General features: G+C 38.7%; 1 protein-coding gene across 20 annotated transcripts in view; it reads right to left on the bottom strand.

The window, feature by feature from the left end:
• Positions 1–20,465, bottom strand: part of TCF4 (transcription factor 4) — a 336,832-nt gene that overhangs the window by 110,436 nt on the left and 205,931 nt on the right. For 13 of the 20 annotated variants that reach the window (XM_036010176.1, XM_036010179.1, XM_036010175.1 and 10 more), the window contains 2 exons: positions 13,343–13,472; positions 12,814–12,863 (listed from right to left, as the gene is read on the bottom strand). The exons of 2 other annotated variants lie outside the window; for them this stretch is intronic. In XM_036010176.1, the coding sequence (XP_035866069.1) occupies positions 12,814–12,863; positions 13,343–13,472 (180 nt within the window). Of the gene's footprint in view, positions 1–12,813; positions 12,864–13,342; positions 13,473–14,284; positions 14,304–20,465 lie in introns of those variants that run through there. 5 more of the 20 variants (XM_036010178.1, XM_036010190.1, XM_036010177.1 and 2 more) reach the window with 2 other exon arrangements.

Below are 20,465 nucleotides of genomic sequence, written 5' to 3'. Positions count from 1 at the left end.
AATTTATTCATATGTTAGTTACTAAATTAAAAATGCAAAGAAGCCCTTATGGTGATTCTCGAAATTTTGCACAAACAGAACATTTAAAATGTAAGAAAAATGAAGTTTTTCAGAAATCTATAACACACTTTTACTCTCCACAGAACCTGTTGCACTAAGAAGATTCAAAAATATGTGTTTAAATACTAGATAATAATTTAAAAGGTGTGCTAATTTTATGTGAGAATGTGGGAACAGAAAGGTTAATCAGCATTCTCCCGAACTCTTAAGAGATACACTCTAATTACCAGACAAATGGTATTCTATTTCCAAGCTTCCTTCCCTGCTTTTAGGGCTGTCAGAAGTTGGTCATCCTACTGGTATCCTGGACAAATGGTTAGGGGAATAAACAGTATTTAAAAGCAACTAGATATATTGAAAATTCTGGGGTAACTTGGAGACCATTTGGTATTCACTAAACACACAATTCACTGCTCAAGATGGCAACTCGCTCTTTTCGCCTTTGGGGAAAGCTCTTTGCAAACAGAGGAATGGGAGGGAAGTCTTGAGGGAGACTAGAAATTCTCCCAAACTGTCTTCCAAACGAATCTTCAAATAAAATAATGTGACTAACCCAAGAGCAACAACCTCCCAAAAAAGCAGAAGGTAATTTCATCAGAATACAATCTGGCTATTTTAGCCCTGCATTTTCCAGACAGTCCAAAACTGATTTGAATCTTTGATGGGAAGATGAGGGAGTGGAGCAGTGATGATTTATAAATATCTCCTGGTACCGGCATACGAGTGGAGTATCCGTTCACGTGCATGTAGTACCCCCTTTGGCTCTATTGCTTTCTGCAAGAATCTGATTTCCCTGTGACATCCTCATGATCGGCAGCAAGATTTTGTGTGGATCACCTCTGCTCTGATTACCTTTTTCATCGAAGTCCCACGGCCATGTATATAGTTCCTGGAGCTGGCACTTGGTACAGCTGTAGTGGCCTCAAGAAATCAACACAAGTCAACTGTATGAGGAAGCACAATAACAGCATCTACAGCTCTGCCCAGGACTCTGAACTCTCACCCAGGTTAAAAAAAAAATCGCCATCAGTCTCATCGCTGCCAAGTGACACACAAAAAGGAAGTTAACCATTGGCTGTTACTTGCATTCACAGTCTGACTCTGATCTCCCAGTTTCCCTTAGCCCATTCTGATGCCAAGCGGACTACAGCTTGCCCATTTCATTTCAGCCACGGCAGCCAAAAAAAGCACTGCCCTAGCGTGCAACGGCAAGCAGTCTGTTTTGATATTAGTACCTCAGTATGTGATATGCGAGTCAGATGTCCCCAAACTATGTGCCCTCCCCTGAGGGACACTGTCCTGGCCTTCCATGGCCAAAAAAAAAAAAAAAAAAGAAAGAAAGAAAGAAAAGAAAAGGAAGAATGGTGAACGAGCCACAAATCCTTGGCTTTGAAAGCACAGGGGGAGGAAACACACCATCCTCAGGACCCAGACAGCAATGGCGAAGGGAGAGGGGAGCCCCTTCTTGGGGGGGGGGGAGGACTCATGCCTTCCGATTGATTCAACATGCGCATCGAACTAGAAATATTAACTCATATTCTAGCCACCGTCTGCCACCAGCATACAGGAGCACGGACTGCCTCACAGAGAGAAGGAGTCTGAGTAGGCTCCAGTCAGTAAACATCAGAATTTCTTATTTTTCTTTCACAAGAGAGAGAGGGCCACGTGGGACCGGGAAGAGCATGTTTTCTGCACTGACCCCCAGAGAGGGAGGAAGGTGGCAGTAAAAGCCTCCCCCATTCTGTCCCCTAACACATTCTGATCTTTTTGCCAAACATACGGAAGCAGACCCTAACCTGGTGAACCTCTGAATGTGTCCTGTAACGGCCCTGCTCTTTCCAACATGAACATATCGTGCTTTTCATGACTCCGATGAGGCATCAGCAGGTGAGGAGCTCCATTTCTGGGCATTTCAGGAATCTGGGAGTAACTGAGGCATCTTTAAATTTTACAGATGACTCAATTTTTGTGGTGACCAGAACTGAACATAAAGCTTTTAAGAGCTTCAATGTACACATTTATGCATTCATTACACAGTGTTAAATCTAATTTGTTCTTTTTACTGTCACAGGAAGCGCATGTTTAAAGCAATCTGTTTCCTCATGTGAATGCTTTCCTGTCTGTTTAAAAAAAATTGCGACACACTTTACCCTGAGTAACCAAGAGGTGATCATAAATATCCCTAAATAGCATTAAACAGATATGAAAGACATTAACACTTTCAGAATGCCAAAGTAGTATTAAAAAAATTCTAACAGATGCTCCTAGGTCAAAAAGTGAAATGTGTGTTTCCTGAAAAAACACTCTCATCAGAATTGTAAGTGAACTGTGAGTGGAGAAGTGAGGTGCTGCCGAACAAACGAGGATCCTTTCGGGGAGGAGCACAGCGACCCGTCGCCAGAGCGTGCTGGCTACAAAAAGCCAAGTTTAAATGGGAGTCTGACGGAAACCAATGCCCTTTGTGATCCACAAGGTGGCAATGACTGCAGAGGAGGGCTGGCTCCTCCGGATCTATCTGGCTTCCCAGGGAAGGGCTCGGTCTGTGCCTGAGAAGCGAAGGCCCGGCCCCTGCTCTGGGATGTGAGGAAGAGGCCCAGCCAAAAAGGGCCTCTTGCGAGGACCCCAGCGCGGCGCCCAGTTGTTCTGTACATTAAAATGGGCAGAGAAAGACAGGGCGGAATACAGAGGCCGGGCTCTCTCTTCCCCACCCCTTCTGCCAGATGGTCTTTCCCCCTAACATGCAAGAGTTAAGTAATCAGCCCTTATAAAAAAATTGTTTTAAGTTTCCCACAGCTGACAAGCAAAGATAGTTTTATGAATTCAGCAGTGGCACCGAGAAAAAACACATTACAAGGTGGCAAAGGCCAGAATGCAGCAATTCTCTGACTTTACCCTTAAAACATCTGTATAAATATTACTGTTTAATGTTAGAAATTCACCTAAACAGTCCTAAGCAAATCGAACTCTGTTTTACTTTATAAGAAAAACAAACTGCCACAGGCACACACCTAGTCAACTCATCTTCATCCTGCCGGATGCCGCGGACTCCAGGCCTAAGCGTCTCTTCCCCGAGGGCACCAGACCGGCCCTCCTGCAGTGGACGCTGCGGCACCTGGAGGACCCGCTCCGGCCTGCGACAGCGTAACACTGACAGAAGAGGAGAGAAGAAGCACGAATCTCCTTATCACTTAGAGGCGGGGCTGACTTAGGCAAAAATCAGCTACTAGCAGAGGGAATCCTAGCGTGGGGAGCTTTGTCATCTTGGACTGAGGTCTCCTTTCACCAGAAGAAAGACGGAGCCCACAGTTCCAACAGGAACTCTGCAGAGGGACAGTAAGGAGTAAAAGGGCCGGCTGGATGTCTTGGCCGGACACAGACACTACTGGGAGCACAAAGCGATCTATAAAGCACTTACAGGGTTTCATAATTTCAGAAAAACCAAGTGACCTTCATTAGGTAGAATTCTTCTGCATGCAATTTGAGACCCTGGTCTTAGTTTCTGCCCTGCTATTAACTACTCCAGGAAGCTCTATATTATACTTTTCTCAAGTGTCAGAAGAAAGGGAGTTACCTTGCTGCTAATGTTAACATTGCCAGTGTTTATCATTATTAGCATTAGGTGTTACCATCTCTTGGGTTTTTACAATGCAACAGGACTATGCTAACCACGTTGTATTTTGTCATTTATTTACCACAATCTCATTAAGAGACACATATACTTTCTTCATTTTTCAGGGAAGAATTTAAGGATATTACCTCATGTGCCCAAAGCCACAAAGCTGGTAAGGGGTCCAGCCAACTACAAGCCCAGCTGATCAGATTCCATGCTCTTAAGCAGACCAGAATGTCTCTATCTCAGAAATGCTGCCCTGGGTCGTCCGGACTTTCTAACGGATCTGCCTAGTGGGTAGAAGTTGTACATTATAACTAGTGCCCTACCTGGGGGCACTGAGACTCATTCTACAGTGAGACGAAACTTCAGAATATCTAAGTTATTCTAGATCATTAAATACATGCTCAGTGAACAACTACCAGGATGCAGAGAACTTTTTGGTCTACAGAGTATTCTGAATAGCCACAAGCAGCGTAGCATCATACATAATAATACAGACATTTTTGAGACTAATCATCCAGATCTCAATACCACCCCTGCAATTTACTAGCTGTGTGACTTCGCGCATGTTTCTTCACTGTTCTGTGTCTCTGTTTCTTGGCCATGAATAGGTGGTAGGACATCCCACAGGCTGTTTGTAAGATTAGGTGATTTGATAGCTGCAAAGTGCCTGGTGTTTGGCAGAGGACAAACACTGTGGAAAGGGTGTGTCGGTGGCCCAACACCATCTCATTAGGCAGGCACCGGTTACACCTGTTCTGTAGGCTGTGAAATCAGTGTGTGACCTCAGCCAGGCCATTGGGGAGCTATGTAGAGGATATTAGACTTGAAATTAGGAAGATGTCTTTATCTCTAGTGCAGTGTTATTTCTACCCCACTATACACCTTTTATTGCTATTCATTGGAAATACAGTTCAAAGTAATATGCATAAGGCAATGAGATGTATATAAAACAAGGCCCTTACCCTCTTCGGGTGGCTACATAAGAAGCCCATAGGACAAAAAGTCCTTGTGTTATCCTGTGTGCTATTTTGTTTTTTTTATTGCACAACTGTCTTCGAAAGGCCAGACCTTATGCTCTTTCAAAGGCTAAGGCCATTCCTACAAATTGGGATGGGAGTGAGACAACAACGCAAGTTTCTTGAAACACAAAGAACCTTAGTTTTGAAGCTTTATACTTTACATAAATAGTACATGGAAGAGAGAGAAATGTTCAGTGACATATGGTATGTCTAGTTTTTAGTTTAGTTGAACAATATCTTTTGAATGAGTATAAATGAAGAATGAGATGAATGAATGAATGAATGAATGAAAGAAACTTCTGAAATGTATTCAAACCCCCCTCCCCACCCCGGGAGCTCCCATTTTATTATAGGGTCCCACTTAACAGCTAGATTGTTGATGTAATTTATTAAAGGGAAAAGCAAAATAGCATTATTTTGTTTCATAAATAAATAATTACTTATTGGGGTTTGAATAATTATAAGTAAAATAGCTATTGGGGTTTGATTTTTATAATTCCAACTATGTATGGTCATAATAAATATGCTTAATTCTGTTTTCTTTAGCCTAGCACTATCAATTAAGCTACAAATTCTATGTGGCAATGTCTTCTATACATCTAAAAATAAAATTCATATAGAGGCACTATATGAGAGACCCATAGGCTTTGGTAATAAAATTTCACTCATGAAGCATATGTCTTAGTATTAAATGCCAGAATTTGTATCTTATTACATAACAATACTTGCATATAGTACAATATTTACAGAAATAGGTTCACTTCTTATTTAGCTTAATGACTGAAAAAATTCAAATTGACTCAACAAATCTTAATCACTAGGCCATGAACATTCTTCGCAAAACCTCAGCTTCAGTAGTCACGAGAAATGAGTTTAGTACTGCTATATCCTTGGACAAATTTTATTTTTAGCCCATCTGCTAACATCTCAAGTTATTAGACTTTCTTATGATAAAGCCCCAGTTTTTGTACTCTACTTATTATTGAACTATTTTGTACTGCAAGTTCGTTTCATAATGAGCAAGCTAGAAAATATTGTTGTACCCTGGGTTAATATACCTGAGCACCTGTGAAACAACCGAATTCCCCAAACAGGGTTACTTGAAAACATTAACGCTGAGAATCAGCCACCTACTTGAAACTGCTTTCTCATAGCAGCTAATGATATAATGATATACTGTGCCAATCGGTAGAATGAAGCCATTACAATATTATTATAAGTATAATCCAGGAGGCATATTTAGAATGATATGGGCTGGGAGGGAGGAGACTGCCGTAGACAGCTAGGCACTCATTCTCAGATAATATCAAAATAATTGTTTCAAAACAGCATTTTTCTACAATGGTCACAGTAAGTGGTGGCAGTGACAGTTTTTATGTGTATGTGTGCACAACATACCACAAGGGTCATTTCTCTGAGCAAGTGGAAGTCTTTCTAATAGGAGTCCCTGCTTCACAAAGGAAATGCCTTTTCATTACTGTCACTGCAGACGCAACTGAATTCTAGCAACACAACAAAAATTTTTCTTTACAATTTGCTATGGAGAGGACGTCAGCAGAAAATGTCCCTAGTCCTCCGTTCCACTGAATACTCAGAATAAATTTAGTTAAGTTTAATATACACACAGATCCCCTTCTGGTTATGCCAGAAGTAATTGCTGATACATCACGTTGCAACCCTGGCAGCATATTGATGATTGATTAATTCCTCAGATGGAAAAGTTAAGTTAAACTACAGAAACGACAGTGGGTCCCATTCAAAACACAAATATGCTTATTCAAGTGTTCTTTTCACAATCTAACTTGCGCCTTGTTTCGGAACTGAAATACAAACTTGGATCCCAGGCCCTCCCTGAAATGCTAACCAAGGCGGACTCCTCTGCACTACCTTCATCTCTCTGAAGAGGGAGCAGGAGCTCAGGCAGAACACAAAGCTCCTCTCGTGCTCTGCTCCTCTGCAGCAGCTGCGGCTGAAAAAAAACGGGCGCGTTCACATGCTGCTGTTTTGAGATAAAATAATCGAGTCTTGAAAACTCCACATTTTGCCCTGCATTTTACAAAAGCTCTCATTCCTTTAAAATGTGCACACACACCCATGCACACAGGCACAGCCTGGGACAGTTGAGACCAAGGCGGAGAATCTCATGATACTGCTTTGAAATGCAACATTACATTCAGTTGGAGAATTCAGTGCAATTTATTTTTTAAAAAGAACAGAAAAAAAACAACCCAGAAAAACAAAGCTATGTCTGTCAACAGCTTGACAATTTAACCTGCTCAAGGAAATAAACTTTGCTATTTCTGAAGGAACTCATTACTTTTAGGGTTATCACTACATATTACGAGACAATCTTATTTAGTCCTCCAACTTCAATCTAACTTTGATTTATTACTTTCAAACACAACCTTTAGATATTTGAAACCAGGAAGCACATCTTGGAAATGCAGAAAGTATCAACGATTGGGAGGAAAAATGAGAAAAAGAATCACTATGTCAGAAAATAAAAATCAATGATTTAATCAATGAAATCTAAGTTTACAAAAATGTAGCCAACCAAATATTAAGCCAACCATCTATATTATTTCAGAAACATAAATTCACAGAGGCAGAATAAGTTTTAAAATTTCAAAATGTATTCAAGCCCTGTTATGGTTCTCTCTCTAGGTAAAGCAGTCTCAGAGCAGCTTCTCAGATTTCTGAATAATTAAACCACTCAGATGGAGTCCAAGACTTCACACCAAAACATACTCTTCAGTGAAAGTGATAAAATAAGGTTCAAAATGAGAGTTCTCTGAAATGTAGTTCTCCTCTCTCAACAAATGATTCCAGTTTTACACTAAATACTATTCCAAAATTCTAAACAAAAAAGTAGAGAAATTTTTAGCAAACTCCTAGAGACTGGAATACCTTATGGTATGTATGTCACATATCTGCATGAATCTTATATGCTTTTTGAGTAGTTTTCATGCAATAAGAAACCCCAATGAAAATGTAAACATAGAGTTCTCCTATATTTGTTTCATAACCAGCCGTTCATAAAAAGCATAACCTCTAACTGCTTTGTGGAGAGGATAAGATTGGTTTTCAAAGAAACAATAAACAATGAATATGCTGAACTTTTGAAGCCTTTGGTTTCCTGAATTCAGTATTAACTGCACAAAATAATAAGTACTCTATGGTGAATATCCTGTCAACTTTCAAGGTGTTCCCCAGTGTCACATTACACATTCTAAGTAAATTGTGTGAATGACACATTTTTTCCTATTTGGGATGATTTAATTGCATTATCCTTCACCTTCTTCCTGCCTATACACTTTCATAATTAATAAGCACTAGTTTAATATCCACACTTAATATTTTAATATCTTGAATTAAAAATGAGCATACTAAGTTTAAAGTTGAATATTTTAGTGGAGATGTGTACAGTTCTATTTTTTTCTCAAAGTGTCTACCTTTCCAGGAATAAACCCTGAATAGGCTCCTCCTTTTCTACCTCATTACACAATTGGCTGGCTACTTCCAGGACGGGCCCAGGTGACGGGCAGCTCATTTTAAACTTCACATAAATTTCATTTTAACAAACACCGTACTGTCACTGAAGTTAAAATTTGGTTGACATGATAAAGCATCATTGTGACTTCCTTATAATCAGTTTCAAAAGTGATGGGGGAAATTATGTGCTTTAAGTGCTCAGTTTTTTATCATAAACAATTTTGGGCCTCTAACAAGGAAAATACAATTTACCAGCTTCTCTTTTAAATTGTTTGTGATTTCTTCTTGCATTTGAGGAAAAAAAATTGTTTTCTTTTTCCATAAAAAAAGCTTCAGGTATGAACTCAACATCATGTTTGAAATTTGAAGGGTTTTATATAATGAAAAACACACAGAACAATTATTAATGCCATCAGTACTGTCCATCTTTCCCTGGCATTCCTAATCATCTCTTCTGTAAAAGAAAGTCTCATAGAAACTTTAAGATTTTATTTCATTTAGAGTTCTTTCCTTAGGAAAATTGTTAAACCTGGTATCTCACACACATTGAGTTTTTATTTTTCAAATCCACATAATGATTAACTCATGTCTCAAATTTTCTTGGAGGCTCCAAATTTTATTTTAGAATATTTATGACAGTAGAGACTGTTTTTCCTAAAATTCATTTATACAAAAAAATGATCTCTGACTGCTTAACACAAAGCTTAGCAGAAACCCCCTGAATTTCACACCAGAAAACAAACACGCAAACCAAAACAACCCCTGCAATTCAACACAGAAAGTAGACTTGACTGAAAAGCGTGGTGCGAATAAAGGATAACCAGTGGTGTAAGAGATCATAAACTATTTCTAAGGATACAACTTCTCACTTCCCAAGAACTCTGAAGTTCTGGGGATTTCAGCTGAGAATGACAGTAAATTCACTGAAGTTTCCAAACTGGATTAGCAGTGGACACAGGGTTCCACCAATGTTTGAAGTGAAATGATTGAAGCTATTAATAGTTTCTGGCAAAATGTACATCCTTCTGAAATATTCCAAATTATAATAAAATGAAAGTTTTAGGTATTTACATATTGGTGGGCTAAACAACATTTCCGAAAGGAGTGGATCTCTTTGTGTTTGAAAAATATTTTTAAATTACACAATATAAAATTTTTTTGCTTTCTAGATTTTAATGCTTCTATGTTAATTTCTACAATCATGGATCATTTTTCCAAAAAAAAAATGTGATTTATAGTAGTTTATTTTTTCTGCACAAATTCATGATTTAATATGTATAATTATTAGGTTATGCAAAGATAAGGAAAGAGGAGTAAAGTTGAAAAATACTAAGTTTAAGATGACAAATGATTTTAAAAAGAAAACCAAGATGTCAAAAATCAAACAACTAAGAAGTTCACAAGCAGATTCAAGAAATTAGATAAGAAAAACAAATTCTGGCATCCACTAAAGACAAAGCTTTATTACTAAAGTCTCATCACCAGATAAGGGCGACAAGAAACTGGAATGTGACCGAAAAGAGCAACATACTATAAAACTTGAACAGGGAGCATGAAAATGTTCTGCTGTACTAACAGGGCTCTTGTGGGCAATTAGAGTTGTCATTTCACACAGCCTTTCCTTTAAAAAAAAAAGTCCCCCTGGTCCTAACTACAGGCCTGTGCTGTCCAGAGGGACAGACTTCCTCCCCTCCACTGCGCCTGTGCCATAAATCCTGCAGGACGGGGCTTCCTCGGCCCTGTCACAGACGTGCTTCTGCAGCGACCTGAGGTCTCGAGCTGTGGCGCACAGAACACACACACGGCCCAGGCCCCTGCCAGCAGCACGTTCTGATGTTGGGCCAGGCGTATGTTCTCTCTCTCCCACAGATGCCGCCGTAGTCTCAAAAGCAGGGCCAGGCAGGCCCTCGCTCTCCTGGATCCCTGGGAAGACCCAGCCTCGTGGCCGCAGGAACAAGTCCAGCCTCAGTATCACAATCATGTTGTGGTTTACATCTGATTACAGATGTTACAGTTTGAATTTTCTTTGTGTTATGTTAAGGAAAAGATTCATTTTGAAAAGAAAAAAAAAACAACTGAGTTGACACAACAGATTGTGACAGATTTATTACTATTTATCATGGCAAATATGTATGGAGGAAAACATACAAATGTCTTTAGCCATAATCGCTCCAAAAGAAACCTTTTATCACCCCCATTTTTTTTTTTTGGTATTTGTGACAAAAATCCTCGTACATTCGAAGCAAGTGTTAGAGGCATCTCTCACCTCTAAATATTTACAACTTTTTGAGTTTAAAAAGAAAGTAAGAATAGCAGAGATCTAAAAATGCAGAGCTATAGACCCACCGGGGCAGAAGCAGCACGCTGTGTCCACTACAGACCATCTCTTCAGGTCAAAACAAAATCTATAGTGTGTGTGGTGGTAACGCATGTAATCAATAAAAACAACGAAACCAATGTAAACTAAGTAAAACTGCCATTTAAACAGAGCTGAGATTTTTTTAAGTAATGACAATAAATAGATGATTGAATTCTAAAAATTAACCAAACTAGCTTATTCTTCTTGAATAAAACAGAAAATCAAACACAAAAAAGGATAAAATTTCCATTTCAATAGAATTTCCTTCCTTGTCTTTCAAAAAAGGGGTCCTATTTACCAAAATGTTCTGTAAGGATCCTTAAAACATTTAGCCAAGATATGCTTTCTATGAAGAGTAAAATCCTAAACTGACCACCGAAAACCAAAAATTAAATAATGCAAACTAAATTTCCAATTCCAGATTTATTCTGAAGGGAAATACACTTTAATATTTCAGAACATATGACAACCTATCAGCACACATATAGTGTCTTCATAGCAAAGAAAAAACTATACCAGTGAAATTTTCTATAGTGCCAGATCCTTCCTGGGAAATGCTTAAGAACTTACAATGAACTATGAGAAATTGTTGTTAACAATGAATGAGCAGATAGATAATATCTAATGCCACACAAAAGCAACCCTCAGAAACTGCAGATTTCTGCATTACTTCAGCAGTGGAAAAAACAAACGAAAAGTGTTTGAATATCAGGCATAAATGGGGCACTACAGCTTTAAGTTCTGCATGAATTTCATAGCACAGAGCTATTCTGTCATCTCAGAACATTCGAAGGTTCACTTACTGTATTTAATACTGTCCGTATTAGGTTCAGGCATGTTGAAAATGTAAACAGCTGTGAGGACTATATCATTTCAAGTTGTCATAAAAGCTATTAAAAGCTAAAGTTTCATCTGCATTAAATCCACCACAAACTTTAAGCTTAAAATATGCTTAAAAAACCTGAGAAGGTATTAGTCAATTTCAATACAACATGGAAAAATAAAAAAATAAACCACTCAGTACATTTTTAAATGACTTACTGGTAGTCCAAAGTGACTATTTTATATGCCATTGGCTGTTGTATTTACAAAACGTTTTTCTATATTTATGGATAATTTTGTGATGCCTCTTCAACATTACCACATCTATGATAAACCAGCACACAAAATTTGTTTTCTCCCTGACAAGATTTATTCTGATGTATTTACTTAATAATATTTTCAATGAACTGGACTGAATCAAGTCAAATACAGAGGTGTTTGGGTTAATCTAACAGTGCATTTTGCAAAAGACTATTATTCTTCTAATTTATTGAAAATAAATTATAACTAATATGCAAGCATTGATTAGGAATAGTTTCAGAAATCTAATATAAGTTGATTTTACAGTATGATTTAGAGTATGATAATAGGCCCATTATCATTCTTTTCAAAGAATACTTGTGTCCTACAGAACAGAAAATTAAATTAAAATATCTAGCTCATGGGAAAGAAGGAAGAATAGCAAAGAGTTGAAGCATTCATATTTTAATTTATATGACGGGAAAATTACTAGTAAGAGACCAGTTCTAAATAAAATATCCAGGATGTCAAATCTGAAAACACAATATATATTAAGAATGGAAAATCAGATAGCACGTATTTTGTTGTGACCACAAGCTCTCCCCGCTACGCTGGGGACTGGAGGCACTGAGCCACTCCTGCATATAGCTCCAGCTCTCAAAAACACCCAGAATGCTTCTGGTTACAGCTGGAGGCTTGTTGTCACCTGGTATTCCAGACACAAATGGCTACTGATGCAGCTACCTTGCAGTCTTTATTCAGTAACCTCTCCAGAAAATAGAGACATTCTCTCTGCACTCTGGGCTGAAACCCATGTAAATTTTTCCTAAATCCTCTCCACAAATCTCCTTTCGCATGCAAATCCATAAATCATCATAATACTGACAAAGAATTTAACCAACACATGAAACTAATACTCATTCTCTTGAAAGCTCTGCACAGGTAAAACTCCCGGAACTTCAGGCACCTTTTCAAGGCTCTCTTCAGAGCTTAACCTGCTGAATGAGCATGCACACAACCACCTAGTCTTCCAGAACGTGCCAGTTATCACTCCAGCGCGGGTCAGGAGCGGGCCATTCCTTCCTCGTCCCCATTCTAGACAGACGACCCTGCTCTGGCGCGCAGAACCTCATTCAGTCCTATCGCCCTCACGCCTCGCAAGCAGAACGAAAGAAAACACGCAAAGTGGAAAGAGCAGTACTTACTGAAGATGGCAAACCTGGAGGAACTTTTCGAACTTTCTTTGTCTGTACCTCTGAAAGAAAACGAAGAGTCTGTGAGCTCCCTGCAGGCCCATTTTCCTAACTAAAGCAGATTAGACCGCCACGCCTTTCAGGTTAGACCAGATTTCCTTCAATCATTACCTTCACAAAACGTTGGTACCGAGATCACCCTCTATTCTGGCAGAAATCAAATTCTGCTGTTTTCATGAAAGTGAAGATGTTTTCACTTGTTAATGCTTTGATTGTTTAAAATGCTTCTTACATGGACAGCCAGGAGAAGATAAGAAGCAAGTGCTCACCATAATAGTTCTGCTACTGTAAATTGTTAACATCCCCGCCCAAGGTACTATTGAGGGGGAGTCATGAGCCTGACAATTGAGCACAATTTTATGAGTTTTTTTCCTTTTGGGGGTGGGGCGGGGTGAGGGTAGGACGAGAGGGTGGTATGAAAAAGGACAGGAAGGAAACACAGGCTGCTAACACCAGTCAGTCAAACAGAGGAGCACCTTACCCATGGCACTACTGTGAAGAGGCCTCCTTCGGGGGTTATTGCTAGAATACTGATAATACTGGGAACCAGGTTTGGTGGGCGAAAGGGTTCCTGGGTTGCCCATATCCATGTCACCTCCCAGGAGACTCTGCTAAAAGGTTAAAAAGGGAAGACAAACATATAAGGTTAATTTTTCACATTCACCACCCCCCAACTGATTGTTAGTACTTAAACCAATGCAATAAAGAAACAGCATCTGCTAAGCTAAAACCATTAAAACACAACAAAACAAAAAGGAAAAGAAAAGCAGTCTCAGGAGCTAGCCCAGAGTTTGTGGGTTTTTAACTCTTTGTTTTTGAGAGGAAGATAGAAGGGGATTCCCTTTCCAGCAATATTTTAATCTTTTAAGACGACTACCATTTTAATTTAAAAGAAAGGGGCATTTATGTAAGACTAATGTTTTCTTTATCTCAACTTAAGCTCACATCTGGGAACTATTCACGCTCCTCCTTAACAAGAACCAAGGCGCATCCGGTTTGCGAGCGCACACAACTTCGAGGCGGCTCCCCCCGGGGGTGGGAGTGGGTGCTCACGCCCACGGAGAACTCTGCTTTTGCATCTGCACCCCGTGACCTTCCACGAACTGACGCAGCCCCCGCAGAAAAGGTAATGCCAACTGAACCGGGAGGAAACTCACATCCTCACACTAACTCCCAAAATGATAGACACCGTAGGCTTTCCAAGCTAGTAGGAACAAATTAAAGAACTTCAGAATGCCCTCTTGAGGACTATCAGAGGCTAAAACACATCCCCACAGATTAAACATTTACCTGAACGCGAGAAAACTTTCACAAATATCATTAACTTATCATGGTGTGACAAATTACTAAACCTTCGAAAATGATGACACATGAAAGATTATATAATAATATTACATTTTCTAAAAACTACGTAGAAACTTACCCATAACATATAAATCGTCTGATTATACTCTGCAGTGAACACATTGCTCTTTTTAATTATTCTGATATGCTAGAAAATAAGTGTAGATACTACCATTTATATTAAGAACAAATTTACTATTTAATAAAGAAATTTTAAAATTAAGTACTAAAAATCTAACTTTATCGTTACTTGTAATCAACTTTTACTGACTGAACTAATTACTGTCCTTGATAAAGTACAGAATGTGTTTTCCCTAATCTAAATTCTAATCACCATGTCACTCACAACAGACTTAGGGATGCTTCACTAACACACTATTCACATGCAAAATACTCTAAATAGGCCAATTATGACTCTGCCCCTGTTCCCTGGTTAACCCGCTGAGAACTGAAAAATTTCACAAGGCAGTCACCAACTAAAACAAAGGGTCCTTGTTTTAAATTAAGGCAGTCTTTTTGATTCCTAAATAGCTCAACAAAGTGGCATGTCTGCTAGTGAAAGCAGTTGGTCAAATATGACCCATAAGCTGGAAAATCAAAAATTTAAACCTCCCCTTTCCACCGCCATAGCTAAATATCATAAAGAGACCCTCTGCATTCCCAGGGATTTTTGCGAGTGCTGGATGAGTAATAGATAAAGGACTAATCAGCTACTTGACAAGCCTGCCTTTGCCTGATTCCAGTTTCAGACTTTTTGAAGGGATACAGAATAAACCTTACTTTACAATACAACTCCAAGGAGGAGATTTTAGGTTGGAAGCAAATTTTGAAGAATAAACTCATTGCAAATATCTTAGTATTTACCACATAAATAGCTAATAAAAAATCAGATTATTTACTGGAAAAAATCTGACATCCACATGCTTAATTACTGCTCCTTCCAAATTTAAGATGTCAAAATGCTGTGAAATAACAAACTAAAGTGCAGAACTCTTTATAATGAAGATTTCTACAAAGTCAGGAATCCAACAGTATAACACCAAATGATTTCTTTGTCATTGTAGGAGTGGCAAAAAATTTTAGAATCTCAACCCCAAACCTCACTCCTGGTAAATCTTATTAATAAAGTCTACTATCTATTTAAGTGCAAATCCAAGTTTTCTTGGAAATGCCCACCAATAAATCTGTGACTGATTTAAATCACAACCTCCTCATAGTTTGATAAACCTACAAATAGGCCTTTATTTCATTGACAATAGGAGTTTAAACATTAAATTATCGAAAACATTCTTGTCATTTTTAATTAAATGTATTGGGTGACACCGGTTAATAGCAGTAGATAAAGTTCCAGGTGCACAACTTTACAGCAGGACACCCGTCTACTCCACTGTGTGCTCACCACCTGAAGCCTGATTTCTTCCCCTCCCCCCACACATTTGGCCCCTTTACCTTCTCAGTCTCCCCTCACCCTTCCCCTCTGTTGACCATGGAGAGCTCTGTACTCTAGATAGGTATTACCCCATTTCTTCATTTTTATTTTTCTAAAATTACACAAAATCTTCAGAAAAGGGCTGAGCAAATATGTTGGCTGAAATGCTTGTTTGTCTTCCTAATGAGCTTCACCATAGCTGTGTTTTTGTTGGTGCCGGTGGCAAAGGTTTTCACTCCCAAGAAAGTAGATGCATTCAATAGGTCAACATAAAAACAGACACACTTGCTGTGCTGTGTTTTAGCAGCATTCACAATAGAGCTGTGAAAAATATAAAATGATAACTGGACAATAGCTAACTGCCCCTGGCTGACCTTGTTGTTGTTAATTCAGAAGAAAATCATTTCACGAGCCAATTTTAAATAAATCATGCATCCAACTCTGGAATGTGCAGCCAGCCACGTGGACTACGTAGGGTGACCCAGTACTGAGACCAGACAGCACCTACAAACATTTGGTGGCTCACGATCATCTTTTTTTTTTTTTCCCACAAAGCACATTCCTGTTTCTGTCTTTTTAGACCTGTTTGTTGAGACCTTTTTCTTTTTCACTCAGTCAATAGAATCATTCTTCTAATGCAACAGAAATAAGCATATCCTCACACGTAAGGGGGGCCTAATCACTCCCCTAGGGAAAATTAAGATAAAAATATACGTATTCTTATTGTAGAGTACACTTGTGAAATGAACAATGACCATTTACTATTGTTTGGCCTTTACGTCACACATTTAACTCTGTAGCAATAAGAAAGATAAAAAAATTTCCACCAGCGGAAAAACATGAATTTACAAATTTTAAAAAGTTAACAGCATTCGACTTAATAAGTTAAATACTGCATAAAGTGGATAAGGAGTTCACTTCTATATGAATTTGTCTACATATAAATATATGAATTTAAAGCCAAATGTATGGTTAATAAGAGTTAAATTTAAAAGCTGAAGTCTACTTTTAAAATGGGCCAATTTCTCTTCGCCTCAAATAGGATTAAAAAGGTTTAGGTTTTTGACATTGTGCAAGCTCATGCTCTGCGGTTACGCTGGGTCCCGGTAGAACGCTGCCCACGTCTGCCAGGAAACCCTGGAAGCAAGATGTGGCATCTCAGAGAGCCAACCTGTAAATCTTAAACCCATAGCTTAGCATTTTGTTCAACTGTCTGCAATGTGATGAGACGAGTCCTTCCCCTTACTCACTCTTCATTTTACTGAAAGACAAACAATTTTAACACTCAAACTACTCTAACCGAAGAGTAAAACAGGCTAATACTGCCGATCGGGCTTCAATATTGGGGGGCCCACCTCCTACAGCCGGTCCAGCAGAGCGGCCCCAGCACAGCCCCTCGAATGCCAAGGGCAGTGTTCTTACAAGGCTCCCTTTCGGTGAAAACGTTTGTCGGTTTTACACCAGTTCTGGGTCTCAGGCTGTCCTCCTAACACACTGTCAACCCGCTCCCATTTCTTTTGGGGGAAGCCTTTGAACATCTTTGATCAACCACTGAACTTGGCTTATGCAACCAAGAAAGCAAACCATGAATTAAACTTGAATAACAGTAAGGCAGCATATATCTCAAATTAGATTTATAACTGAATGGTAATCAAAAATAGAACTAACTGCTTCAAGCTTAAATTATCAACTTTTTTTCTTGTTAAACTAAAATCATCTTGCTCTGGACTATTATTTCATTTCAGTCAGCAGTTTAAATGTAATGGGTGGGTGGTACATTTCTAAAAAGAAAGATTATATTTACCCTTAATTATAGATATGAGTGAGATCAGAGTACAACGAATGCTGCTTTTTGGCTTCCAATTAATTCATCTAATAGGTGAATGACCTTGAATTTCAGAGTTGGAATCTGGGGGAGAGAGAAAAGAAGTCGAAGGGAAAAAACCTCTGGACAAAGGCGAGTGTGGCCCCGGTTTCTCAGGGCTGTCTCTGACGTTGCGTCACTCCCATTACGTGGTGATCTGCTATCAGACACAACATCTTGGGGGGATGTTGTCGAACAGAGAAAAGCAGTCTCAGATGAAACCAGATTAAGCTCCTTTTCTGAACTATTGCCAAATGCTTGCGAGCCTAATTCATGTTTGGGTATTCTAGTACTCACACAGCTGCAATTCCATTCTTTCATCACAAACCTAAGTGATGTATAGTGGCTTTGTATGGTGAACTGACTCTATAAAGCCAGGAATTTACATTAATATGAAAAGAAAATTCTGAACCATGTTAAATTTAAGAATACCGTGTATGTGTGTATGTATATACACAGACACCGCTAATAGACTTTGCAGTGCTAAGCGCAAAATTCACATTGAGAAAAATTACAAATTAGATTTGTTTAAAACCCTTTTTTCTTTAAAAAAAATCACAGCCGAGGTCATTTCTACATAGTTAATTCTGCACAGAATTGGATTTTCAAAGACACTGCTGAATAAGATTCCTAACAACCATGGGGAAGTTTTTGCAAATCCCTGTCGAATAGCTGCTGCTGAATTTGCCATTTTGACCACAGAAGGGCCATTGCTGACTTACTATAGTAGCAGGAGGGGACGATAATTTTGCTGCTGTTGGCACTTACTCTGCAACGTAGAATATATCTCGCACCAAAGGGCAATGAAGAACACTGTATTTCCACCTGTCCACTTTTGAACTTCAGAGCTCAAAACTGAAGGTCAGTCTTGGACCATCTCTAGTCCTGAATTTGAAGGTCCTGGAATATGTCTTTTTGATTTATTTTTATTTCTATCCTATGCTTATTAGTTCCAACAAATGAGAGCTGGGGACATTTAGAAAGATAAGATGGCAAGGATAACTCTCATAATCAGGGACCTAACAAATTGCTATTGGGCTGCAGAAAAATGTAGATTATTAAAATGATCATTTAGCAAAGATGATCTTTTAAGGATTTTTGGTCAATGTTCTCTATCTCCACCCTAAAAGTAGAAGGCACATTGTACAGGTCAGGCGCAGAATCTAACCCTCCCAGGGAAAGACGGGTGGTGTTTTGAGGTCAGAAAGATCAGCCAGAACCCTAGCTCAGAGGCACCTGGCAATATGACTGGGGGTTAGTTACACAACTGCTCTACACCATTATTTCCTCCTCTGTAAAAAGGGAATAAAGGCCCTATCATAGGGTTATCAGGAGCGGGTGAAACAGCATATGTAAAATGCCTAGGCCCTGGCCAGTGTGGCTCACTTGGTTGGAGCATAGTCCCAGTTGGATTCCGCATCAGGGCACATACCTGGGTTATAGGTTTGGTCTCCAGTTGGGGTGTGTACAAAAGGCAACCAATCAGTATTTCTCACATCGATGTTTCCCTCCTTCCTTCTCTCCCTCCCTTCTCCTCTCTCTAAAATCAATAAGGATGCCCTCGGGTGAGGAAATAAATATACAAACAAACAAATGTCCAGGAGAGCCAGTGTCCAGCACACGGTTACCCTCCTTCCCGTGTTCCTCCAATTCATAGTCCCGTACTGTAACCCACTGGGGAGGACCTAAACGATTCCTCAAGAGTTGTGAATGACTGTCAGTCTACTCCACTTTCAGACAGAAAGCCTACACTCAGATAACAATTTTGAATAGTCACTATAAAAAAACTAAAAAAGAGTTAAATAAATAGTGATGATATAGCCTAATGGCCCAGAGTTAGAATGGCAACAAGAAATGGCTAGCTTTGTTCCATATTTAATAAAGAAACTGGCCAACAATCAATCTCAATAATTTCCGTTTAAGAGGCCATTTTCCTGGAAATGCCACAAGGATTATTTCAATTGCTCATTTAATTTTGCTTTTGCAAGCATGCGCAAAGTAGGGCTGTTAATTCAAGTACACATGAGAACAAAGCTAGTCATACTAGGTATTGCCCAACTAAGTATGCAAAAACAAAACTGTATTTGATATAATGTTTGATATCAATCACACGATGTTAAATTCAAATTCTTACTACTATATTAGCCATCAATAAATGGCTTCCAATAGGTTCAACTTTTTATCCTTGCGAGGCTAATTACAGGCATTTAATAAATGTTATGTGGTATTTACCAAGTGCTATTTGTAAAAAATATTTATTTCCCCATTACACCACAAAAAAAAATTAAATGAATGTCCTTCATCATTTTTGGTTGGAAATGTACATAACTCTACAAAAATTCAAGTCACATTTTACAAAATTATTTATTTTAGTACTGGTTATATTTCACCATTCAAAAATTGAAATATATTGTCTTTTCCTATAAACACTACACCTTATTTTTAAATGTTAGACTGTGATACAAAAGTTACTATGGTAACAATTGCTTAATGTATAAGACAGAGTCCAGTAACAACTCATGTCTTTTGGTATAGAAATTACAGCTGCCCAAAAGTTGGAAAGATTTATGCATTAACCTATTCTATTACCTCTCAAATTGAAAAAACTACACTATTCACTGTATACAATATGGTGGGAGCCTTTCTGTGGTTTCAGAAGCCCACTCTGGACCCCCTAGCCATCTACCACACAGTAAAAAGAGGGGTGCATTTCTTAGTAAGAAGATAGAAAGTTGGCACAAAGAAAACACCAAAGCAATTGGTAACCTACAATAAAAGCAGATTTGAAAACTTATGATATAAACATAACTATCTTCTTTGTGGATTAAGCCCCTCTCAGTTCAGGAAGTTTGTTTGATACATAATTTGGTAAGTATGTTATAATCACTACTTGCCTCAAAATGGTTCTCTTCAGCAATTTTGTTCCAGTGTAAAAATAGAACAATCGGAATAAGACCTGTTAACATA

This window comes from Phyllostomus discolor, chromosome 9 (assembly GCF_004126475.2).
Source record: "Phyllostomus discolor isolate MPI-MPIP mPhyDis1 chromosome 9, mPhyDis1.pri.v3, whole genome shotgun sequence".
Taxonomy (NCBI): Eukaryota; Metazoa; Chordata; class Mammalia; order Chiroptera; family Phyllostomidae; genus Phyllostomus; species Phyllostomus discolor.
The sequence above is the reverse complement of the archived record's forward strand: the minus strand, read 5'-3'. Positions and strand labels throughout refer to the sequence as shown.